This window comes from Thalassophryne amazonica, chromosome 4 (assembly GCF_902500255.1).
Source record: "Thalassophryne amazonica chromosome 4, fThaAma1.1, whole genome shotgun sequence".
In the NCBI taxonomy this organism is placed as follows: Eukaryota; Metazoa; Chordata; class Actinopteri; order Batrachoidiformes; family Batrachoididae; genus Thalassophryne; species Thalassophryne amazonica.
Genome location: NC_047106.1, coordinates 66,537,122 through 66,564,016, shown reverse-complemented (window position 1 = coordinate 66,564,016; position 26,895 = coordinate 66,537,122). Strand labels below are relative to the sequence as shown.

The following is a 26,895-nucleotide window of genomic DNA, read 5'->3' as shown; positions in this document are numbered from 1 at the left end:
GTTGTTAATCCCCAAAATCTGAATCAGCTGCAAATCATGAATTATCTGCAAACTGTTAATTGCAAAACGTAAATACTGAAAAAAAATCTCACAAAACGTGAACGGGGGTCTAGCAAAACATGAATATCATATATATATATATATATATATATATATATATATATATATATTTATATTGCACTCAGTTTGGAAAAATGTGTAAAAATTTATTTTTAGTGAATTTTATTGCTCATTTTATGACTTATTTTAATGATTTAAAAAGTCACTAAAATTAAAATTTTTGCACATTTTTCCAAACAGTGCTGTAGTATAACCAGCAGGACCCCACTGATTGAAAATTTTGTCACTACGCCATATAACATTGACACTCTAGAAAATTTAAACAATAAATTCTCCAGAGTTTTTCACATTGATATTTTTACCTGTCTTTGCCACGCAATTGCCCATGCGTGTATCCCCGTCGAGGTGAGCTCCCTGTCATCGAATAATAATATTCTGCTTTAAAGACAGCGTGGACATACAAGTCTTTACTTATTTAAATTAAGACACTTAAGATATTTATTACTGTATTTTCATAGAAAGACAAAACTTGTCTGTTTTCTTTGGTGGGGGAGCTCAACTCGAGGCCTGAGGTGTAAAGTCTGGGGTAGAGAGAGATGCACTTGCATGGTGGAGCTCATCTCGACAACACACCAGTGTTCTGTTGTGTTGAGCTCCCTGGAGAGGAGCACGTTTACATGACTATAATAATCAGATCATAACTCTAATAATCTGATCTCTCACGTTTGCACGCACTACAGTTAGGGCTGTCACGATTAGGAATTTCTGGAGACGATTAATTGTCAGACAAATAATTGCGATTGACGAATATATTGTCTATTTTTTTTTCTCCTTTTTTTTACCTTTATATTCTACTATCATAGTGCAAGGCTACGCAACTCTGGAAGAAAGTTTGGCTTCTTATTAGAAGTGGAGAAACTGGGAATAGTGCAACATTTTTATCTTAATTTTACATACAGTCCCAACTTTTTCTGATTTGTGGTTGTCTCTGTTGCATTTCTGAAATTGTTTCTCCTCATCAGTTACGTTTTGTGCTTGAACACTACATTAAGCTCAAGACTGAACAAATAAATACCTTTGGAAAATAACAGCTGTTTAAAGTTCAGAGTTCTCACCTTCTTTTTATTATCTGTGCGTCTGAACATCACCACAGCTTCTCCACGTCAGGGTTTTTTTTTTTTTTTTTTTTTTGCTCAGTTCATTCTTACATTCTTATTTTTTAAATATATTTTTAAAGATATTTGACTGTTTATTTCATCTCATGATCTCATAAATTCAGTATACAACGCGCACATGGTGTGAACAGGGCGGTAACGGCAGAATCACATCGGGAGAGAAAGTTCAGAGAGAAGTAAAAGCAGCTCCACGTTTTGGTTTTGTTTTTTTAACATGTTCACTCGGGTTAAAATCCTTTGCTCCGTGCTCGCTGCATGCACTGATGGTTCTCAGCAGACTAACGTGTCATGCCTCCATTCAGGAATCTCCCTCCCACACCCCCTCCCTCGAAGTCTGCATGTTGACTCCGCGCGCGCACACAGAGAGACACACACACCGACAGCTTCTTCGGTAAACTCTGCGTTTTAGATGGCTTTGAAGAAGACGGTCAGTGTTTTAATCGGCCGTCTTATCCAAATGGCAGGACAGATCGCTCCTCAGCCTTTATGTTATTGTCCTGCCTTAAGACGAGAGCAAAACGGAGTGAGCGAGGCTGCAGCACAATGACGTCAGATTCTGAGTCGTTTTATGCTTTGTGGATAAAATAAATAATTCACGGTAATCACAAATATGAAAAATAATCGCGAATATGAAAAATAATCGCGATTGGCGAATATTGTAATAATTGTGACTGCCCTAACTACAGTCATCCGATAATCAGAAAAACCTGGTTTACATGATTTCATTTCATAAGTTGGATTTCTTTCGAAGGGGAGAAAACAGAAGCGGCAGGTCTTGGGGAAAAAAAGCTTAGACCACCTTACAGAGAAAAGACTGCACTCTTTCTCTCCCACCAAGAAATGAATTGGCTCTTTCAAATGCTGAAACACATGCCAGTGTAAAAGAATTAAATAAATCTGATTAATAGTATCCATGTTTATGTACATGTTGGGCCAGGGGCTGAAGTTTTATCTCTTGAATGCCAGCTGGCACACACACTCTGAGTACATGTACCGTTTTGAGTAAAGAGCGCATTTCCAAAATGCCACAAGAAACAACCAAAAATAAATAAAAGTGCTTAATTTACTCATATTTGGAGTCATTTGAGGTCAGTCTGAGTCAATCGTTGCACCTGTGTACAGTAGGGCTGCCACAAATGATAGTCGACTAATCAGATTTTACGTTAATTACGGCTTTTCGTACCAGCATGCAGCTGTTATTTGTTGCTATTGTTTATTATATCATTTAATGAATTACTTATTTTTAGATGTGCCACAAACGACTATTTTGATAGTCGACTCGTTGGATCATACGTAAACTGCAGCTTATCGCATTTTATCGATATTGATACCATTATCGATTCCGCTTATCAATCCGATTCCTTATCAGTACCTCTTGTGAATTTTCTGTGTGCTGCAGGTAGGCTTTACAGGTTTTTTTATGTCAACATTTTGAGTCTCCAAGTAAATAAATATGAAATTGGTCACTGGATCCTTGATCTCTGGACATAGACTGAAAAAAATCAGAAGTTTTTGTCAAAAGCATTTCCTTTCAGACATTAACACCATGGATGTCACTCCATACATCTGAGCTGAGCTCAGCCGGCTGCTCGAGTCTGCAGGTCTGCAGCCATACAGTCTTTGGCTGCTGCATGTCAGACAGGACGTCTAATTTTGGGAGGGAAAAAAAAATTGTTCGATTGCAGTTTACTGTTTGTAATACAACGTGTGGAAAGAGGTGTAATTTGATTTAAACGGCGATTCACTTTGAAGTTATTAATTCTGAGCGGACTCTATCTTTCTAACTCTACTCAGCGGAGCAGCGTTTGGAGCAGTGGAAAGGAGGATGATTCTAATTTTTTCTCACAACAAGAAAGGAGTCCCAGTTAGTCACTTTAATCCGCACAAAAGTGACTCATGATTGACATACTTTAATGGCTTTAAGAGGGGATGAGAAGCGGAGTTGCCGCTTTTGAATAGGAGTGAAGCAAAGATCCAATGAAGCAGCGGATTGAAGCACTGCTTCATTGGTTCATGGTTCAAAGCAAATGATTCTGTCGACCAGCTAATTTAGTAGTTGACGCTTTCAGTGGTCGTGACTAGTTGTGGCAACCCTATTTATTTTTTGCTATGTGCTGTTGTTGGCAATATTGTTTTAATACATTCATGACAATAAAGCAAATTGAAATTGGTCATGATGCAAGCAACTTAAATATCATTATCATGTAAAGGATGTTCTCTTATGTTACACAGCTGTATAATTGGTTCTTGTGCTGATTCATACATTTTTGAATATTAAGTACTGCAAGGCATAAAGAATATTATTGTTTGGAGCTAGATCAAAATATATGTGGAAATATATAAAGCATAGACTTATTTAAATTTATCAATAATGAAACAGTATTTCATCAATAAAATGAAAATGCAATGTTTGATTGTTACAAAATCTTGGCTACCCCAGTATGTAGGTATTGTAGGAGCATGATACATGTACGAGAAGAACTGCATCTCACAATTTATGTTTTAGTGTTAGCTATTTTATGGGATATGAAAAGATTTGATTTTCCAATGTATTGCCATAATTTCTGTCCTGACATATCAATATTAAACTGACAGAAATAATTTGGAAATATCTGGAAATGACCATACTATATGACAAAGTTATTGCGAGCAAAATCTTTAAGGGCTGTGTGCTACCAGTAAAAATTATTAGAGTTTTATGAAATTGTACATGATGTGTTTTTATGTTAGGTACAACAAATTTAGAGGGTGAGACTTGAAGTTTTTTGAAAAAAAAATTGACCATTTTTATGGACCACCTTATTGTGGTGAAATGAGATCGTCTCATATCAGTCACCAACGTGTTCAAGATTGCTTCGGTCAGGATATTTGCTTGCTGAGGTGTGCATATTGTTGGCCTGGTAACAGAGTCATCCATTGAAGAGGAACATATTTTTTTTAGTACTGTAACGTAGCGTTATAAAATATAAGCATTATCACATTTCCTGTTCAAACATGATATTGCTGTTATAACATTACAGCAAACACAAAACGTGCTAAGGCCAATGCATCATATATGTTGACATTTACAGCTATCAAAAGTAAGTAGGTCACTATAGACGTTAATGTTAATGGCTAACTAGCCAATTAGCTTATGGAGATGACTGTCCCTCTTCATCAGCATCATCCACAATGTGCTTCCTTCTCAGATGCTCCTGCATTGCCGTTGTACTGCCGTTTGGCATTGCACGTTTTTTTTCTCTTGAATTTGGTTGAAATGTAGGGATGGAACGATAATCGGCCTCATCCGATAATTCCTCTGGATGCTGTGTTGGGATAGACCGATAATTGGCCAGGGTCAATAATCGGCCGATGCTGATAATCAGTCTATAACCGGCCAAGCTGATTATCAGTCTATCCCTATTACAATGTTCCCCTACTTTTGAGCTCCATTTTAGCATAACGTTTCCAGTGACATCACAGCTGACCCAGATTACCACTACTGCGCATGTACGTCAAGTAGAGAAAGGCAGCAGAAGGTACAACAGCAGCTTTGACAGAAAAACGAAGCTTAAAAAAAAATAAACGATGACTTTGATTATTAAATTAGTCGCCAACGATTTTGATCGTCGACGTAATCATGACTAGTTGACTAATTGTGGTAGCCCTAGTGTAAAGTTGATATGCTTATTTGTTTTACAGGCGGGACCTGTCATCAGAACTAAAATCCCAAAGCATGTGGATGGGAAGCAGAAAACATTTGGTTTTGTGGTGTATAAAAATGAAGAGTCTGTGCCGTATGCCAAGGAGTTACTGAGTGGGACGAGGCTGTTTGGAAGATCGATCGATGTGCAATTCAGAACAGGTGAGCTGGTTTCATACACTGAACAAAAATATAAATGCAACACTTTTGTTTTTGCTCCCATTTTTCATGAGATAAACTCAAACATCTAAAACATTTTCTATATACACATATAGACCTATTTCTCTCAAATATTGTTAACAAATCTGCCTAAATCGGTGTCCGTGAGCACTTCTCCTTTGCCAAGATAATCCATCCGACCTCACAGATGTGGGATATCAAGATGCTGATTATACAGCATGATTATTGCACAGGTGTGCCTTAGGCTGGCCACAATAAAAGGCCACTCTGAAATGTTCAGTTTTGTCACACAGCACAATGTCACACATGTGACATTAAAAAATGGGAGCAAAAACAAAAGTGTTGCATTTATATTTTTGTTCAGTGCAGTTTGCTAAATTACTTGTTCAACTTGTGCTTGAATAAATACAACCAATTTGTATCTAAAACCATAACATTTACAATGAAATGCACTGGGCGTGTGTGCACTTAGTGTATATGGTTTTGATTTTGTTAGTAGCTATTCATACGTAGTGAACTATATTGGTACATCGTATCTTTGTTATTGGTCAATATAGGTTACGTGATCAAGAAGCTACGTACCTGTACATGTATTTGCTATTGATACATAGATTCCTAAACTACATTAACCATAACCATAATAAGGTTGCGCTATGTATGAGCATTATTAATATGGCTATGCATGAATAGTCACTTCCTTTTGATTTTACTTAAGTTGTTATGAATCTGTGTAGTTTGAATGAGAGTGTGACCCTTCTGGCAGGCTTCAACTAAGGTATTTTAATAATTGTTTCATTAAGGGATTTTCTTGATTAGTTATTTTGGTCCATATATGCAATATTTTGTCAATTCCATATTAATTTTACTGCCAGATAGAAGTAAAGTAGCTCATAAAATAAGCCAGAAAGTATTCACATTTAAGAAGGTGACATCAAATAAACTGGATTCCTAAAAAATAAATTGCACAAAACGGTTCATCGATTATCAAAATAGTTGTGTAATAGTAAATTTAACAGACAAGTAAATTGCTCATAAAGGCAAGGAACACAACTGTTAAATTGATTTTTGTCTGTCCACCAATCTTATTTTCATCAAAAGTTAAGGCAGTGACTGTCCGTATGTAGCCGTATTTGTACGTAGAATTTCTCTGATTGATCAATATATGTTACAATGAAATGCACAGGATGGGTGTGTGCACTCAGTGTGTATGATTTTGATTTCGTTAGTACGTAGTAAACTTTATTGGTACGTAGTATCTTTGTCATTGGTCAATATAGGTTTCGTGATCAAGAAGCTACGTACCTGTACATGTATTTGCTACTGGTACATAGATTCCTAAACTACGTTAACCACAACCCCTAACCATACCAAGGCTGCATTATGTATCAGTAGAATTTGGAATTATTAATATAGCTACAGTGTGGAAAACAAGTATTTGACCCCCTGTCAGTTTTGCAAAGAATGGTGAGGTCTGTAATTTTTATCGTAGGTACACTTCAACTGTGAGAGAGAGAATAAAAAAAAAAAATCTAGAATATCGCATTGTATGATTTTTAAATCATTAATTTGCTCCAGATAAATGCATCTGGATAAATGCTCTGGATGCATAAAATAAGTATTTGACCCCCTAGAAAAAACAGCGCTTAACAATTGGTACAGAAACATTTGTCTGCCATTACAGAGGTCAGATGTTTCCTGTAGTTCTTCACCAAGTTTTCACACACTGCAACAGGGATTTTGGTCCACTCCTCCATACAGATCTTCTCTAGATCTTTCAGGTTTGGAGTTTCAGCTCCCTCCAAAGATTTTCTATTGAGTTCAGGTCTGGAGACTGGCCAGGCCACTCCAGGACCTTGAAATGTTTCTTACAGAGCCCCTCCTTAGTTGCCCTGGCTGTGTGTTTGGGGTCAATGTCATGCTGGAAGACCCAGTCATGACCCATATTCAGTGCTCTTACTGAGGGAAGGAGGTTGTTTGCCAAAATCTCGCAATACATGACCCCATCCAGCCTCCTCAATATGGTGCAGTCGTCCTGTCCCCTTTGCAGAAGAGCACCCCCAGAGTATGATGTTTCCACCCCCATGCTTCACGGTTGGGATGGTTTTCTTGGGGTTGTTCTCATCCTTTAAACATGGTAAGTGGAGCTGATTCCAAAAACCTCTATTTTGGTCACTGGTGAACTTCAAACGGGCCTGGACATGTGCTGGCTTGAGCAGGGGGACCTTGCTGCCCTGCAGGACTTTAAACCATGACAGCATTATGTGTTACTAATGTAATCTTTGTGACTGTGGTCACAGCTCTCTTCAGGTCATTGACCAGGTCCTCCTGTGTAGTTCTGAGCTTTCTCAGAATCATCCTTACCCCACAAAGTGAGATCTTGCATGGAATCCCAGACCGAGGGAGATTGACAGTCATCTTGTGTTTCTTCTACTTTCTAATAAATAATCATAACAGTTGTTGTCTTCTACCAAGTTGCTTGCCTGTTGTCCTGTAGTCCATCCCAGCCTTGTGCAGGTCTACAGTTTTGTCCCTGGTGTCCTTAGACCGCTCTTTGGTCTTGGCTATGGTGGAGAGGTTGGAGTGTGATTGATTGTGTGAACAGGTGTCTTTTATACAGGTAACAAGTTCAAACAGGTGCAGTTAATACAGGTAAAGAGTGCAGAATAAGAGGGCTTCTTAAAGAAAGATTAACAGGTCTGTGTGAGCCAGAATTCTTGCTGGTTGGTAGGTGTTCAAATACTTATTTGCAGCAGTAACATACAAATAAATTATTTAAAAAATCATACATTGTGATTTCTGGATTTTTTTTTTTTTTTTTTTTAGATTATGTCTCTCACAGTAGACATGCACCTAAGATGAAAATTTCAGACCCCTCCATGATTTCTAAGTGGGAGTACTTGCAAAATCGCAGGGTGTTCAATACTTATTCAGTACTTATTTCAGTGCTTATTTTCCTCACTGTATCAGCTCGTAAATTACAGTGGCTTGCAAAAGTATTTGGCCCTTTGGTATTTCATGCATTTTAATTTATTTATGCCATTTCATACACAAAAAGTAAATCAAGTTACTCAGTATAAAAATTTGGAAAATTATGTTTCTTAAACTCAATCTGAAAACAAATCTATACAACTTGATATAAATTAATAGAAAATACAAAAGCCAAGATGATGGGTTGCATAAGTAATCAGCCCCTTTGGTATAATACCTGTAAATAATCAGCTTTATTGCCAGGTTTCTTCAGACAAGTCAGGGGATGGATACATGAAAATTTTCAAGTCACTGAATATGTCTTGGACTTTATTTACTGCAATTAATGAAGAAATACAAACAGTGTGGCACTCTATGGTAAATTTGTATGGAGTAGACAGTTCTCAAAAAGTGAGTGAGTCTGCGAGAAGAGAAGAGTGAGGAAAGACACCCAGACAACCCAGAAGAAGTTATAGACTTCTGTGGGTGTGATTGAAGAAATTGTGCACAGTGCAAGTTTTGCATTTTGCATCACCAGTTATACAGCTTCATGATGAAGTGGCACAGAGGAGATGTGAGCGAAAATTCGTTATACAGAATCTGTTATGTACAGTTTTAATTACATGGAAAACCATACAAAAGCATTTGGACTTTTGCATTTGTCTGGTGACAGCGAATATCCAGTTTATACAATGACTGTTTAGGCAAGTTTTACTGCTGTTTGATTGTTGCAAGGAGGCAAATTGTATTAAGATTATTATTAGCCAGTAATTTATTTGTTATATTTCAGGCTCATTAAAGTGGAAGTTTTCGCTGCAATCTTGTGTGTGTGTGTTTGCTTTATTGTAACTGTACTCTTGACATTGAAAGCAACTACTCTTTTTCATTGAATTTTTGTTTTTTTAAATCATTGGCTAATTGTTGCAGCTCTACAATGCTGCTTGTTGTATGACGTATTCTTTTACAGTTAGGATTGAAGAATTTATCTCTAACAGTGACTTGCTCTAAATGTACAAAATTATTATGAATCCATGGTAGGTGACCTTTTTTTCCCCCGCTCTTTCTTATTCGCTTTGTGCCTTCACAGATAGCAGATATTGCAGCAGTCCCAGGAATGCGCAGAATTCATCTTCCATAAACACCACTAACCCCAGTGTCCAAAGGTATTGTTATCATAAATACTTTGCCAAACACCACATTGCCAAAAAGTAGCACTTTTAAACGTGATGAAGCTCTGTCAAGCAACATCGCAGGCATATTTAGTGTGTTTGTGTGTTTGTACTGATTTGAGAGTCAACACACCTGTCAGCAGTTCCACATGTTCAATACAATTCATCATAAGCACATTTCAATCATTAATCAAACCGTATAATATTGTATCATTTCAAAACCATCATAAATCAGTTGAACACCCATCAAAGCATAGGCCTACACATTTTCATTCATTTGACATTATGATAAAACCCTTAAACACATTATGGCACAAGTATACACTCTATTCACCTTTATTCATTCCATACAACACCTAGTTCTTTTAAACTGGCATGGTGTACATACTTCTAAACTTTTGTTACTTTTTGAAAATAATGACCACAAAACCTTTTATTCAGTTTGGTAACTTTTAGCATTGTTAGCATGCAAAGCTGAGTAAAGTAGCATATATTTTAATTTATTCTTTACAGTGTGTGTATGTACATGTGCGCATCTTGAAGCATTAGGTGCATTGTTACCACTTCCTAGTGTGTGCCATGGAGACTGCCATTTCTTAACGTGCATGGTGATGCTCCTTTAGTGAGCCAATCATGTCATTGTCTGCCCAGTTCCTTGGTCCAGTCTGGAACAGTTTTTTTTTTTTTTAAGTGCTGTGGTATCATTGTACTGTATGGCTGTACACTATTCAGCAGCAGCCACATCTGATTTCCTGCCCCGGATTTCATTTCTCTTTTTTGGGAGTTTGTTGTTTTTGTTATTTTTAATTTAAGTAGTAGCAGCTTGCCAAAAAAAGAAGCCTTTTCTGAAGCGGTAAGGTTAAAGGTTAAAAATAATATTCCAATGCAAGATTTCTGAAGGCAGCATGATGTTTGTTGTTTGGTTGAACAGAATAATATGGCATCAGATCAGCATCAAAACCACACTTGGGTAAAAAATGCATTCGAGCATATTATATTATTTCACATGCTTAGATATTAACTGCTTGTGCGCAAATTATGTCTGTGCGTGTGAGGAAACTGCTCCTTGAGCGAGGGAAACGGTGCTGCGAGAGACGGCCAGCACCCTCCAGAAGTTTATTTCTGCACGCGTGCAGGAGATTTCTACTCTCTCGCTAGAAACTTATGGCACTGTGGGGGAGGAAACCAGATCAGCACTAGCTCTTCTGTGATTGGTCATCTCTGGAGAGACAGGTTTGATTGACAGCCCTCCTCTCTGATACAGAAGTCAGTCGTACACAACAGCGTTAAGCGATTATCGCCTCGTTTCTGCTTAAAACTTCACTCCCGTCATCATCTATCACAGCGACGGATCTCTGAAGCTTCTGTACAACAGCCGTTTCCACATAAATTCAGTATTATTTATTAATAAATTACAGAAAGTCCTAAAATCACCTGAGTTAATTAAACCCGGTGCATCTGAGTCTGACACTCTACACTCAAAACAAAACCAAAGGGAATAAATAATGTGATTATTAATCATCAGATGGCAAAGTAAAACCTCTTAAATCACCTGCAAACCATTATGCCACCACCTCCCTGAAGAAGACAACAGTGTTTCCTTTTTTGTTTAAGTAAGCAGTTAATAATTGTCTCACTAATTCGCCCAAAAGAGATTATATTATTAAAGATTTTGGAAAGGAGGAAATACAAAAGATTAGATGTAAATATTTAACATTTCCAGTCTCACCAATAATGAAAGAACTCAAATTTAAAACTATTAACAAGATTTATCCAACTAAGGAGTTTTTAATGGATGTAGGTAACTGTGGCTTTTGTCAGACTAGAACTGAAGACCTGCTGGACCATCTTTTTTGTGTGTGTGAAACAGTGCAGTCCCTCCTGTGGGTTCACCACCTACAGAGGGGGCCATGGGGGTCGGGTGCAGAGAGGATTGGGTGGCGGTCGAGGGCGGGTGGCCCAGCGGCCCGGTCCATGCTCACAGCCCCTGGCTGTTGGGACGTGGAATGTCACCTCGCTAGGGGGGAAGGAGCCTGAGCTTGTGCGGGAGGTTGAGAGATACCGACTAGAGATAGTCAGTCAGGCTCACCTCCACGCACAGCTTGGGCTCTGGTACCCAACTCCTGGAGAGGGGCTGGACGCTTCATTTTTCTGGCGTCGCCCACGGGGAGAGGCGGAGAGCTGGGGTCGCATTGCTTATTGCTCCCCAGCTCAGTCGTCAAGTGTTGGAGTTCACTCCGATGAACGAGAGGGTCGCGTCCCTACGCCTTCGGGTCGGGGACAGGTCTCTCACCGTTGTCTCGGCCTACGGGCCGAGCAGCAGTGCAGAGTACCCGACCTTCCTGGAGTCCCTGGGAGGGGTACTAGATAGCGCTCCGACTGGGGACTCCATTGTTCTCCTGGGGGATTTCAACGCCCACGTGGGTAGCGACAGTGAGACCTGGAGGGGGGTGATCAGGAAGCACGGCCTCCCCGATCTGAACCCGAGTGGTGTTCAGTTGTTGGACTTCTGTGCTAGTCACAGATTGTCCATCACGAACACCATGTTCGAGCACAAGGGTGTCCATAAGTGCACGTGAGCCGGAGGTCGATGATCAACTTTGTAGTCGTATCGTCTGACCTTCGGCCACGTGTCTCGGACACTCGAGTGAAGAGAGGGGCAGAGCTGTCGACTGATCACCACCTGGTGGTGAGTTGGATCCGCTGGGAGGGTAGGAAGCCGGTAAGACCTTGCAGGCCCAAACGTATTGTGAGGGTCTGCTGGGAACGACTGGCGGAACCCTCTGTCAGCGAGGTCTTCAACTCCCACCTCCAGGAGAGCTTCTCCCAGATCCCGGGGGAGGTTGGAGACGTGGAGTCCGAGTGGACCATGTTCTCCACCTCCATTGTCGATGTGGCTGCTCGTAGCTGTGGTCGCAAGGTCTCTGGTGCCTGTCGCGGCAGCAATCCCCGAACCCGGTGGTGGACACCGGAAGTAAGGCATGCCATCAAGCTGAAGGAGTAGTCCTACTTATCTTTGTTGGTAAGTGGGACCCCAGAGGCAGCTGACAGGTACCGGCAGGCCAAGCGTGCCGCAGCCCGTGTGGTCGCAGAGGCAAAAAACTCGGGTCTGGGAGGAGTTCGGGGAGGCTATGGAGGAGGACTATCGGTCTGCCTCGAAGAGATTCTGGCAAACCGTCCGACGCCTCAGGAGGCGGAAGCAGCTCTCCACCAGCACTGTTTACGGTGCGGGTGGGGAGCTGTTGACCTTGACTGGGGATGTTGTCGGGCTGTGGAAAGAGTACTTCGAGGATCTCCTCAATCCCATCGTCACGTATTCCGAAGAGGAAGCAGAGACTGGGGACTCGGAGGTGGACTCATCCATTACCCAGGCTGAAGTCACCGAGGTGGTTAGAAAGCTCCTCGGTGGCAAGGCTCCTGGGGTGGATGAAATCCGTCCTGAGTACCTTAAGTCTCTGGATGTTGTGGGGCTGTCTTGGTTGACACGCCTTTGCAACATCGCCTGGCGATCGAGACAGTGCCTCTGGATTGGCAGACCGGGGTGGTGGTCCTTCTGTTTAAGAAGGGGGACCGGAGGGTGTGTTCCAACTATAGGGGGATCACACTACTCAGCCTCCCCGATAAGGTCTATTCCAGAGTACTGGAGAGGAGAATTCGACCGATGGTTGAACCTCGGATTCAGGAGGAGCAGTGTGGTTTTCGTCCTGGTCGCGGCACACTGGACCAGCTCTACACGCTCCATTGGGTGCTCGAGGGTTCATGGGAGTTTGCCCAACCAGTCCACATGTGTTTTGTGGATCTGGAGAAGGCATTCGACCGTGTCCCTCGGCGCACCGTGTGGGGAGTGCTGCGGGAGTACGGGGTCCGGGGTCCTTTGCTAAGGGCTATCCGGTCCCTGTACGACAGCAGCAGGAGCTTGGTTCGCATTGCCGGTTGTAAGTCAAATCTGTTTCCAGTGCACATTGGCCTCCGCCAGGGCTGCCCTTTGTCACCAGTTCTGTTCATTATTTTTATGGACAGAATTTCTAGGCGCAGCCAGGGTGTAGAGGGGGTCTTGTTTGGGAACCACAGAATCTTGTCTCTGCTGTTTGCGGACAATGTGGTTCTGTTGGCTTCGTCAAATCAGGACCTTCAGCGTGCACTGGGGCGGTTTGCAGCCGAGTGCGAAGCGTCCGGGATGAAAATCAGCACCTTGAAATCCGAGACCATGGTTCTCGACCGGAAAAAGGTGCTTTGCCCTCTTCAGGTCGGTGGAGTGTCCTTGCCTCAAGTGGAGGAGTTTAAGTATCTCGGGGTCTTGTTCACGAGTGAGGGACGGATGGAGCGTGAGATTGATAGACGGATCGGTGCAGCATCTACAGTGATGCGGTCGCTGTATCGGACCGTCGTGGTGAAGAGAGAGCTGAGTAGGGGGGCAAAGCTCTCGATTTACCGATCGATCTACGTTCCGATCCTCACCTATGGTCATGATATTTGGCTCATGACCGAAAGAACGAGATCGCGTGTACAAGCGGCCGAGATGAGTTTCCTCCGCAGGGTGGCTGGGCACTCCCTTAGAGATAGGGTGAGGAGCTCGGAGTTGAGCCGCTGCTCCTCCACGTCGAAAGGAGTCAGTTGAGGTGGTTTGGGCATCTTTTCCGGATGCCCCCTGGACGCCTCGCTGGAGAGGTATTCCGGGCACGTCCCACTGGGAGGAGGCCCTGGGGAAGACCCAGGACACGCTGGAGGGACTACATCTCTCGGCTGGCTTGGGAACGCCTTGGGGTTCCCCCGGAAGAGCTGGAGCAAGTGTGTGTGGATCGGGAGGTCTGGGCGGCTTTGCTTGAGCTGCTGCCCCCGCGACCCGACTCCGGATAAAGCGGAAGAAAATGGATGGATGGATGAAACAGTGCAAAGCTTTTGGTTTGACCTTCAACAATGGATTGTCTCTAAAGGAATTTGGATTGGCAATCTAACCATTATGGAGATCTATGGTGACCCTGAGTGCAAACAAGGGAGCAGCCGAAGGGACTTACGGGATCAGAAGTGAAAAAATGTCTATCGGTGCATCTGTACTACAGATAGGGAACGTGAAAGATCCCCGCACTGCTGTGCAATTCATTGACGCCACACTATGTAAAATAATAATTTCGTAGCTGATGGTGCATTTGCTCTCAGAACTTGGCTGATGAAAGTATCAAGGTCACGTGTGTGAGTCAAGGGGTGGTGTGAAACCCCCTGGTGCAATGAAAGTGAGAGGCGTACAGTCATAATCCCACAGATGGTAGCTTATCACCATTGGCTCCTCGGCCAAGTACATACACCAAATTCTGAAGAAATTCACATTTTGCAACTTGTGTTTTGCGAGGCCTGTGTTCATGTTTTGAGAGATTTTTTTCAGTATTCACATTTTGCAATTCACGGTTTGCATATAATTCATGTTTTGGGGGTTAACAGGCTGTAACATAAAATGTGGAAATAGTGTAGTGCTGTGAATACTTTCTGGATGAACAGTCCAAATCAATTTTATTTTACGTATGTTTTTGTAAGCACATGCAAGTTTTTTTTAGACAAATCTTTTCAACAGAAAAATCTTTCAAACTCTTGTCTTCACACATAGTATTCGGCATTCTTATGACATTAATCTTTTATTTTTTACCTTTGATCCTGTATGAACCAAATGTTATCTTTGATCCTGATCTGCAGGTGGTAAAGTTTAACAGATGATGATACTGCCGCTGAACTCATCTTGCTTATTGTCCCTCACAGTAAAAGTATTTTAATGCAAATGTAGTGACAGCAAAAGAAAAAAAAATGCCTGCGGTGAAAGGTATGATTGGTGAATGTATCGAATTTAAAAGCACTTAATTGATGTTAACTATTGGTTAAAGTGTTTTTTTATTATTATTTATTTATTTATCATACCGATAACCAGTTGTTTTTTTTTGTTGTTTTTTTTTTTTATCAGAAAGTTGTTGTGGGTGTCAAGGAGCTTCTGTCACATACGAGGTCTATTAGAAAAAAAACGACCGTTTTATTTTTTAAAAAACTATGTGGATTTGATTCATATGTTTTTACGTCAGCCAAGCTTGAACCTTCGTGCGCATGCGTGAGTTTTTCCACGCCTGTCGGTGATGTCATTCGCCTGTGAGCACGCCTTGTGGGAGGAGTGGTCCAGCCCCCTCGTCGGATTTTCATTGTCTGAGAAGTTGCTGAGAGACTGGCGCTGTGCTTCATCAAAATTTTTTCAAAAACTGTGAGGCACATCCGAGTGGACACCATTCGAAAAATTAAGCTGGTTTTCGGTGAAAATTTTAACGACTGAGAGATTTTGGATTGTTTCTATCGCTGTAAGGACTTCCCACGGAGCGGGACGTCGCGCAGCGCTCCGAGACGACATCGTCATCCTGTTTCAAGGTGAAAACCTCCAAATTTAAGCCTCTGTTGACCCAGGACATTGTGAGAGAACAGAGAACTTTCAGAAGAGGTTGGAATCAGCAGTTTATCCGGACATTCCACTGTTAAAGGAGATTTTTTTTAATGAAAGACGTGTGGACGGATTGGCGCTTCGGCTCGCAGCCGGCGCCGCACGCCCGCCACAGGAAACACACCTCCGTGTTGATAACCATTTGTAAAATCCAGGCGGCTTTTGGTGGCTTTCAGTTGAGTGAGTATCCGAGAAATTGTTTAACAGCAGGGCATGTTCCAACTTGTCCTTAAGGCTTCCAACGGAGGTGTCTTTCCTGTGGTGGGCGCACGGCGCCGGCTGCGAGCCGATGCGCCAATCTGTCCGCACGTCTTTCATTAAAAAAATCTCCTTTAACAGTGGAATGTCCGGATAAACTGCTGATTCCGACCTCTTCTGAAAGTTCTCTGTTCTCTCACGACGTCCTGGGTCAACAAAGGCTTAAATTTGGAGGTTTTCAGTTTGAAACAGGATGACGACGTCGCCTTGGAGCGCTGCGTGACGTCTTGCTCCGTGGGAAGTCCTTACAGCGATAGAAACAATCCAGAATCTCTCATCAACCGTTAAAATTTTCACTGAAAACCAGCTTAATTTGTCGAATGGTGTCCACTTGGATGTGCCTCACAGTTTTGGAAAAAAATTTGATGAAGCACAGCGCCAGTCTCTCAGCAGCTTCTAAGACAAAGGAGTTCCGACGAGGGGGCTGGACCACTCCTCCCACAAGGCGTGCTCACAGGCGAATGACGTCACCGACAGGCGTGAAAAAACTCTTGCATGCCCACGAGGGTTCAAGCTTGGCTGATGTAATCACACGTGATTCAAATCCATATGTTTTTTAAAAAATAATAAGGTTGGTTACTTTTCTAATAGACCTCGTATGTAACAAAAAGACTTTGATAAATCCTGGAGTGGATCCAGTTTTTTGGGGGGGTGGGGGTTGTGAGAATCTAGCACTCAGGTGAACACACAGCATCAAAAATCCATGGTAAACACTGTTGGCATCATGTGCAAAATGTTGTTCTTAATTTTGAAATATTTTACTTTTTTGTCCAGTCCACACAGGCCACCATTGCAGTTGAACTCACCGTATGCTGCACCATCTGAAAGGCTGAGTACATTTCCATCTGCTGATGAACTGCAGAAACATATCTTGGTGATTTTCTTGATCCTTTTTATTACAGCACTGCATAGTCATGGTAGTGGTGCAGCTTAGCTAAAATTTCCATAACAATTGTGCATTTTGTATTAAAAGCATACAATTTGGTACACATATACTGTAGCCAAAGGTATTCCAAATAAAATTGGATATTGGTCATGAATTTTCAATATTCATGACTGCCTAATATCCAGTTTTATTTTGAATACTTATGGCTATACGAGGTCTGTCAATAAAGTATAGGTCTTTTTTTATTTTTTTCAAAAACAATATGGATTTCATTCATATGTTTTTACGTCAGACATGCTTGAACCCTCATGCGCATGTGTGAGTTTTTCCACGCCTGTCGGTAACGTCATTTGCCTGTGAGCACTCCTTGTGGGAGGAGTCGTCCAGCCCCTCGTCGGAAATCCTTTGTCTGAGAAGTTGCTGAGAGACTGGCGCTTTGTTTGATCAAAATTTTTTCTAAACCTGTGAGACACATCGAAGTAGACACGGTTCGAAAAATTCAGCTGGTTTTCCGTGAAAATTTTAACGGCTGATGAGAGATTTTGAGGTGATACTGTCGCTTTAAGGACTTCCCATGGAGTGAGACGTTGCACAGCGGTCCCAGGCGCTGTCGTCAGCCTGTTTGAGGAGGAGACTTTTTTAATGAAAGACGTGCGGGCGGATTGCAGCGTCGGCTCGCAGCCGCCGCGACACTCCACCACAGGAAAAACACCATCGTTGGAAGCCTTAAGGACAAGTTGGAACATGTCCAGCTGTTAAACAATTTCTCATATACTCACTCCACTAAAAGCCATCAAAAGCCGCCTGGATTTTACAAATGGTTATCAACACGGAGGTGTTTTTCCTGTGCCGCCGCACCGCGCCGGCTGCGTCCCGACGCATGGACCCGTCCGCACGTCTTTCATTAAAAAAATCCTTTAACAGTGGAATATCCGGATAAAATGCTGAAACCGACTTCTTCTGAAACTTCTCTGTTCTCTCACGACGTCCTGGATCAATAGAGCCTGAAATGTGGAGGTTTTCAGCTTGAAACAGGCTGACGACGGCGCCTGGGACCGCTGCACGACGTCTCGCTCCATGGGAAGTCCTTAAAGCGACAGTATCACCTCAAAATCTCTCATCAGCCGTTAAAATTTTCACGGAAAACCAGCTTAATTTTTCGAACCATGTCCACTTCGATGTGTCTCACAGGTTTAGAAAAAATTTTGATCAAAGAAAGCGCCAGTCTCTCAGCAACTTCTCAGACAAAGGAATTCCGACGAGGGGCTGGACGACTCCTCCCACAAGGAGTGCTCACAGGCGAATGACGTCACCGACAGGCGTGGAAAAACTCACGCATGCGCACGAGGGTTCAAGCATGTCGGACGTAAAAACATATGAATGAAATCCATATAGTTTTTGAAAAAAATAAAAAGGACCTATACTTTATGGACAGCCCTCGTATGTGTGCCAAAGTTCATTTTTTTATAAAAATAAAAAAAGCACAATTATTTTGCCTATGATATAGACCAGAGGTGGGCATCGAGGGCCGAGACACTGCAGGTTTTCCATGCAACCATTCACCTCAGCAGGTGGGTTGCTGATGAGCTTCTCCTCTGAACATAAACACCTGATCATTAATGAAATCACCTGCTGAGGTGACTGGTTGCATGGAAAAACCTGCAGTGTCTCGGCCCTTTATGGCACATGATTGCCCACCCCTGATATAGACCTTAGTCCTTAGATGTAAAATTATTGTGAACTTCTTTGTATGCTTTCCCAATTTTTAAATGTTCTGTGGAAAAAAGGTTACCAGGTGTCAGTAATTTAAACAGCATGATTCCCCCCCCCCCATTGTGACCTGTGTGAGGCACATGTTCTATTTGTCTTTTCTGTCCATCTCCCCTGGCAGATGGACAACATGAGGCAGATTGCGATGCAGCAGCTTCAGCAGATAAACGGGGCTTTTGCCAAGCCTCCACAGAGGCACCATGAGAACGTCGGTTTAGGTGGAACAAGGCAACACAATAGTGGCTCTAATCGGCAGCATCCCTACTCGGTGAGCAACAGAGGCCAAAGATATGACCAGGTGGCCCCCCATCACCACCTTCAGGGCCACAGCCATCACCACCACAGTGACAGGAAGGACTTCCGTCACCATAACAAAGGTGACAATAGACATGACAGGGGAAACAACCGTGGCTACAATGATGATCGCTGGAGACAATACTAAAAAAAAAAATAATCGAAAACGGAAAAACACCTTTTTTTTTATATATATATATAATTTGTCTACTTCGATTTTAAGAAATGCAAAACATACATACTCAGGTTGTTTTGTATGTGATTCAAAGTTTGAAGATGTTACTAGGGCCTTAAAGGCACTGTTTTTACTTTTACGGTGTTTTTAAATTTGTATATTGTTGTCATGTGACATTTTTGTCACAGAATGTGCAGATCCATTTTTTGGGGCAGACTGTAGGGTTTTGCCCAAAAGTATCAGCATAGTTTTTGAAAGATGAAAAGAAATGACATGTATATAAAAAGAAACTTCATTTGGGATGTCATAAACTTTTTATGTTTAAAAAAAAAAAATGTAAATGGTGCTCCCAGAGCTACAGTCTTCTTGTAATATTGTAGGGGGAAAAACAACTATTACTGAGGTAAAGTTTCCACCAGCATAATTTTTTCAGCATTGAGCACCGTCTTATTGTTTGTTGATCTCATTCTGTATATAAGAAAAAAAAAATGGCCTTTTTTGTATTCTGACTCTCTAATACGAACGATTTTAAAATCAATATTTTGAGTCTTATAAAACTCTTTCATTTTATTGTTGCAATGTCATCAGTTCTTTGCAAGTTTTATCACCAGCTTTGATCCAGAGTTCGAGCCCTGGCATTTTGGGTCATGGTGGATGCTATTTCCAGCTTTGTGTGTTTTGAGACCAAGCTGACTGTTGTATTTTGTTGCTACATGAACACATGCCTTACACCTATAAATGGCCCCCGTGTAACTAATATGCTTGTACAGGGGGTTATGAAGTATTCTACAGGTGGCGCCACACACATCCTTTATTGAATCAATTAAGAAAGTAAATATAACTGCGCCACACGAGACGATCCTTTCTATTTAGGATGCTTTCAAGCCTTTGCGTGGATTTGCCAGGGATGCCGAGGTTTATACTTGTTTCTTGTCCACCGGTAAAATAGTTCAGCACTTCTAATAAGAACGTTCTTATTTAGGCATGCCAACTGGATATTTTTGTTTTTAATTTGTCTTGTATTCTGTCCTGAAATTAGTGTCTCTTTGATCTCTTACATCTCTGTTGCAACTGCCATGTCTCTGTATGGACGGGCTCAAGACAACGTGATTACATTTGTTAATGTCTGTGTTGAGGTTATAATCTACCCTTCCGAAAGCGCTTATACAACCCCTGGCAAAAATTATGGAATCACCGGCCTCAGAGGATGTTCATTCAGTTGTTTAATTTTGTAGAAAAAAAGCAGATGACAGACATGACACAAAACTAAAGTCATTTCAAATGGCAACTTTCTGGCTTTAAGAAACACTATAAGAAATCAAGAAAAAAAGATTGTGGCAGTCAGTAACGGTTACTTTTTTAGACCAAGCAGAGGAAGAAATATGGAATCACTCAATTCTGAGGAAAAAATTATGGAATCACCCTGTAAATTTTCATCCCCAAAACTAACACCTGCATCATATCAGATCTGCTCGTTAGTCTGCATCTAAAAAGGAGTGAACATACCTTGGAGAGCTGTTGCACCAAGTGGACTGACATGAATCATGGCTCCAACACAAGAGATGTCAATTGAAACAAAGGAGAGGATTATCAAACTCTTAAAAGAGAGTAAATCATCACGCAATGTTGCAAAAGATGTTGGTTGTTCACAGTCAGCTGTGTCTAAACTCTGGACCAAATACAAACATGGGAAGGTTGTTAAAGGCAAACATACTGGTAGACCAAGGAAGACATCAAAGCGTCAAGACAGAAAACTTAAAGCAATATGTCTCAAAAATCGAAAAATGTACAACAAAACAAATGAGGAACGAATGGGAGGAAACTGGAGTCAACGTCTGTGACCGAACTGTAAGAAACCGCCTAAAGGAAATGGGATTTACATACAGAAAAGCTAAACGAAAGGCATCATTAACACCTAAACAGAAAAAAACAAGGTTACAATGGGCTAAGGAAAAGCAATTGTGGACTGGATGACTGGATGAAAGTCGTATTCAGTGATGAATCTCGAATCTGCATTGGACAAGGTGATGATGCTGGAACTTTTGTTTGGTGCCTTTCCAATGAGATTTATAAAGATGACTGCCTGAAGAGAACATGTAAATTTCCACAGTCATTGATGATATGGGGCTGCATGTCAGGTAAAGGCACTGGGGAGATGGCTGTCATTACATCATCAATAAATGCACAAGTTTATGTTGATATTTTGGACAATTGAAAGGATGTTTGGGGATGATGAAATCATTTTTCAAGATGATAATGCATCTTGCCATAGAGCAAAAACTTGCAAAAAGACACATAGGGTCAATGTCATGGCATAGGGTCAATGTCAATGAGCAGATCTGATTTGATGCAGGTGTTAATTTGGGGGATGAAATTTTACAGGGTGATTCCATAATTCTTTCCTCAGAATTGAGTGATTCCATATTTTTTTCCTCTGCTTGGTCTAAAAAAAGTAACCGTTACTGACTGCCACAATCTTTTTTTTCTTGATTTCTTATAGTGTTTCTTAAAGCCAGAAAGTTGCCATTTGAAATGACTTTAGTTTTGTGTCATGTCTATGATCTGCTTTTTTTCTACAAAATTAAACAACTGAATGAACATCCTCCGAGGCCGATGATTCCATAATTTTTGCCAGGGGTTGTAGTCCACAAATGGCATTCCCTGCACTGTATTGACAATAACCCCCAATAAGTCTCCAGTGTACATGTATTTGCACCCTCTGCACTAAGCCCTGTGTTGCTGTGTCAGATTGTCCTGATTCCTCTAATAGAGAATGTCGTAACTAGGAAGCCCCTTATTAATGTTCTGCTGGGACATAACTCTGGTAATTGGTTGATCTGCTTGGCGTCTCCAACCCTGGAGTGCGTGGATTATGAGCCCACTCAGTAGCCGCTGCTGTGCGGACTTGCATACAAGTGTGTCTCTTGAAATGATCCACTTACCAGACCCCCACCCTTCCACCCATGTAGTAGTGCAAAGTGCAAATCACAAGATCTGCAGCACCACTTCTTTGGTGTTCATTGGTTCCACCAGCAGCAGGGATGCTGGAAGTAAGTCAGACTTTGAGTCGCTCAGAGAAAATCTAGGCTAACTGGATATGATGTCATTAAATGCTGTACAGCATTCATGATATTTGTGTTACCAGTATTTTACACCATCTTTAGAACATTTTGCACTATAACAAATGGCAAACTGTGGCACCAGCTTGCTGTATGTCAAAGCGTTATAGTACAACAAGCAGTTCATAATAGAAATGTGACCAAGTTCTGCCACCAGGCGATAAGTTCATTGATGTGGCTGTTAGCTTTTGCACACCTGAATGATCTAATTGGCTTATGGTAGAATAAGAAGTTATGGTAGAATAAAAAGAGATGGAAAATGCAGGTTGGGGGGCCCAAGAACCATGGTTGGGCATCACAGAAAATGCACTGATTGTTCAAAGAATTAATTCAAATAGTAAAAAAAAAAAATGCCTAATATGATCCTATTATGAAAACTAGTAAGAGGTTTTTGTTTTTCCATAGTTTGGTTTTTGGGTTAGGGTTAGTAAAAAAAAAAAAAAATGCTTATTGAAAATGATGGTTTTTAGAGTAACCTGCGATGCACTGAATACCCTGACTGTGTGCAGTGTGAAAGGCCCATAATTGATGAACATTTAAACTTTATAGCTCCTTGCCAGGAGGGGTGCAGTAACCCCCTCAGCATCCCTGCTTCCAGCCTTCTGCAAGGTTACATAATCGGTCACCTTGATATGACATATTAGCAGAATGCATTATTTGCTTGCAAATAAACTTGGGCTCATTGATGGCAGCTGCATGCTATTTAGGTAAAATAGCACATGGCTGGGTTTAGTTGCCTGTGCAATGATAGTTCAGTGATTGGATTATTGCCATTTAGCAAAGACCCTAAAACTAAAAAGACCCATTGTCAGTTTGAAAATAGTCAAAGGCATGTGTTAGGTATTTTTACCTGGATTCAACAAAGTTTTAAAAATAAATCTTCCTTGTAGTTGTGTGAGATTTAAAGCCACAACATTGGTACGGACGGACCAGCTGTGACTTCTGTGATGGCAGGATTGCATTACTGCTTTTTGCCTTACTGTAGAACAGACAGTTGAATACATTTAACTTGGGAATTGCATATTTGGTTGCTTACTGTGGACCATAATTACAGGCTTCCTGCAGATCCATACAGTCTTAAAAGGTATTGTATTTATCTAATAATAAGTCCTTAATGGCTATTAAAAGTCTTAAATCAGTCATTCAGTTGTAATAAAAATGCTAAGAAATAGGACGTACGATTTTAATAATTTCTTCAGACATTACAATTAAAAGTATAAAATAATATTTTTTTTTTTCTGTAATTTACTGAAAGCTTGTCATGCTACATGGTTTAAACCAGGAACCATGTTCTATGTTACAATAAATATTTGGCAAACTTGTCCCTAATCCTCATATTGCCCCCACCCCACAATTTTGTTTTGTTGGTCTTAAATTTCATTCTGACTGACATTAAAAAGTTTTAATTTTCAATTTCAATTTATTTTCCTTTATATAGCGCCAAATCACAACAGAGTTGCCTCAAGGCGCTTCACACAGGTAAGGTCTAACCTTACCAACCCCCAGCTCAACAATGGTAAGGAAAAACTCCCTCTAAGGAAGAAACCTCAAGCAGACCAGACTCAAAGGGGTGACCCTCTGCTTGGGCCATGCTACAAACATAAATTACAGATACAATTCACGGACGAATATACAAGAATTGCTGTTGGTGCACAGGACAGGAGGGTCGCCAACACGAATACAACTCCCATCTCTGGATGGAGCTGCATCTTAAACAGAGAAAACAGAATCAGGCATCAGAAAGACAAAAATAATGTATAATTTGCCAGCATTAATCAACAAGAAAAACAGAAGAAATACTAAATTTAGTCTTAAAAATAGCGTTCCTGAAACTGTAGGTGCTCTGCAAATAGCATTGCCCTCACAGCTGTTAGATTGTGAAATATAGCTGTTTTTATTAAGGATCATTGTATGTCTGGTACAATATATCCCCCACGTTTACAAAAAAAAAAATGTTTTTTGTTTTTTTTGATAAAGCTCTCAAAAAGAACATTTCTAGCCCTGATATCTTAGGACATGAACTCAACACTAAATATTTTAAACATTTTCTTTAATACGTTGAAAAAAAACCTGGTTGGAGTCAAACAATGCATTATTTTGGCTTTTAATATTTCAAATTCTGCTATAAAGACTGCCTTGCACACTTTTCCATCTGATATATGTGCTCAAAGTACTTTACAGTGATACCTCACATCCACCCATCCATTGGCAATTAAGGACCTTGCTCAATGGCAACTCGAGTTGCCTTTCTGATGGAGAATTGCACCGATGATTCTTTGGTCACAAGGCAGCCTCTCTCTGGTATCACAAACGAGCCTGTTGCGAGGGCTACATGATAACATAATTTTCAAGACAGAAACAGCGATTATGACTTCAATCTCTTTCCCATTGCTAAAGTGTTGAGCAGTCTGAAATGAACCTTTATGGCTGCACTGTGTAGGTTTTTCTGCCATCTAGTGGTGAGGTTGTATATTGCATTATGCTGCCACCCATACCTTTTTTTTCCTCTTCCCATTTCATTTGGTGATGGGCCTTCATGCTCTGTTGCCTTCTCTTGTGACAAGCAATATGTCTGATCCCTCACAAAAATGAGGGTTCTCAAACATATTATCCTGCTGCAGTCACAACTAGTGGACATCGTACAGGCAGCAACCATTGATTTCCTCATCTTCTTTCTTCACTCATCCAGACATGCTGCAAAATCTGGCAGCATAAGTGTATCTCTTGGGGTACAGTACTAACATGGTGACCTCCATGAGGGGGTGCACTCCCATGTACATATGAAGAACTCGGAAAGAATGTTGATTCTTTATTGCACTCATCAATGTCTATTTAATCACTAGATGGAGGGCCGGGGCGATCTTCTTATTCACTGGCTATTGCCAGAGCACCGCCATCTTGGTCGAGGAACCAGTCATAGACTTCAATGGACATGATCAGTGTTTTCAAGAGAATTTTATCATAAATCTGCATTTTCTGTGCTACTACTGTGCTGTTACATTTATTCAAACTCAGTCCCACATTTGTACAGCCACTATTTGTCAAAACAAATAGAACAGGATCAGACTATTTAGATCATTATATAATTATACAAATAATGTCTGTTTGAGTTCAATGGTACAGATATTTCATTACGTGAAAGCTGGAACATACCATTCAACGAGTATGTTCCAGCTTTCACTGAATTAAATATTTGTTCCATTGAAAGAATGTGAAAACATTCATTATTTGTTTTATCTAATGGCAAAAATAGATTCTTGTCATTTGACATTTTATTAATTTATAAACAACAGAAAAGGGACTTACATTCTGGTGTTCCACTGCTGCTGAAGTCCAAATTGTGACGTGTAGTCCGGTGATGCTGTGCACTGACTTCAGACTTCCATAAGAAAAAAAAAACTTTGTGTAGTTCCTCAGTACCAAAAATCACGTCGGCTTTTCATCTGAACAGTTCTTCATGCATCCAGATGGCTTACTGTGGAGTGGATTTTGTGTACATGTGTGTGTTACAAGAATTACTAACGTCAGTTAGCTCAGTCAAATCATGTCTCGGTAGAGTCGTTGTCCCCCACAAGCGCACGCACACACACAGCCTGGTCGGCGCTTGTGCGTGCGTGTACTACCAAAAAAAAAGACTGTACATCCTCAGTGCAGTGAAAAAAATCACATCAGAAATTAGGCCAGCTTTCATTCCAACTTCCTACCAGCAGCCTCCAGGCAGCACAGTGGATTTGCTTTGAGTGTGCATGCGTGTTATATACGGTTGAAAATATCCATTTTACCGGCTCTGCTACACGTCACCCATAAAGCAATATTTTCCACCGTATATCCTAGCATGTACGTCCGACACATCATCATGCACAACAGGGTTATTCCCAAAATATTTTCTTGAGTCATATCTTCATATTTGCACCTCAAAAATGTGAGAGTGACCTCTCAAACATAAACTCCATTTTGGGAAAAAAAAAATTACAGCCTGAAAACAATATTATATATACACTCAACAAAAATATAAATGCAACACTTTTGGTTTTGCTCCCATTTTGTATGAGATGAACTCAAAGATCTAAAACTTTTTCCACTCCCTTCTGTCTGATCATTTCTTAATAACATTTACATTTACTCTGATGGACTACCCAGCAGTGGGGAATAAGTTTCATTACACTAGAAGTCTTTCAGAAAGCGCTGTAACTAGGTTTAAGGATATGATTCCTTCTTTATGTTCTCTAATGCCATATACCAACACAGTGCAGAGTAGCTACCTAAACTCTGTAAGTGAGATAGAGTATCTCGTCAATAGTTTTACATCCTCATTGAAGACAACTTTGGATGCTGTAACTCCTCTGAAAAAGAGAGCTTTAAATCAGAAGTGCCTGACTCCGTGGTATAACTCACAAACTAGGGTTTGTAAGAGTAGAATGGGAGGCAGAGCCTTCAGCTTTCAGGCTCCTCTCCTGTGGAACCAGCTCCCAATTCAGATCAGGGAGACAGACACCCTCTCTACTTTTAAGATTAGGCTTAAAACTTTCCTTTTTGCTAAAGCTTATAGTTAGGGCTGGATCAGGTGACCCTGAACCATCCCTTAGTTATGCTGCTATAGACTTAGACTGCTGGGGGGTTCCCATGATGCACTGAGTGTTTCTTTCTCTTTTTGCTCTGTATGCACCACTCTGCATTTAATCATTAGTGATTGA

General features: G+C 41.1%; 1 protein-coding gene across 1 annotated transcript in view; it reads left to right on the top strand.

The window, feature by feature from the left end:
- Window positions 1–19,652, top strand: part of rbm7 (RNA binding motif protein 7) — a 37,754-nt gene extending 18,102 nt beyond the window's left edge. Inside the window, 4 exon segments of the mRNA XM_034168026.1 lie at window positions 4,917–5,079; window positions 9,152–9,227; window positions 16,732–16,831; window positions 18,735–19,652. Coding sequence (XP_034023917.1) covers window positions 4,917–5,079; window positions 9,152–9,227; window positions 16,732–16,831; window positions 18,735–19,055 — 660 coding nt within the window. The 3' untranslated portion in view covers window positions 19,056–19,652.
- The last annotated feature ends 7,243 nt before the right edge of the window (window positions 19,653–26,895 follow it).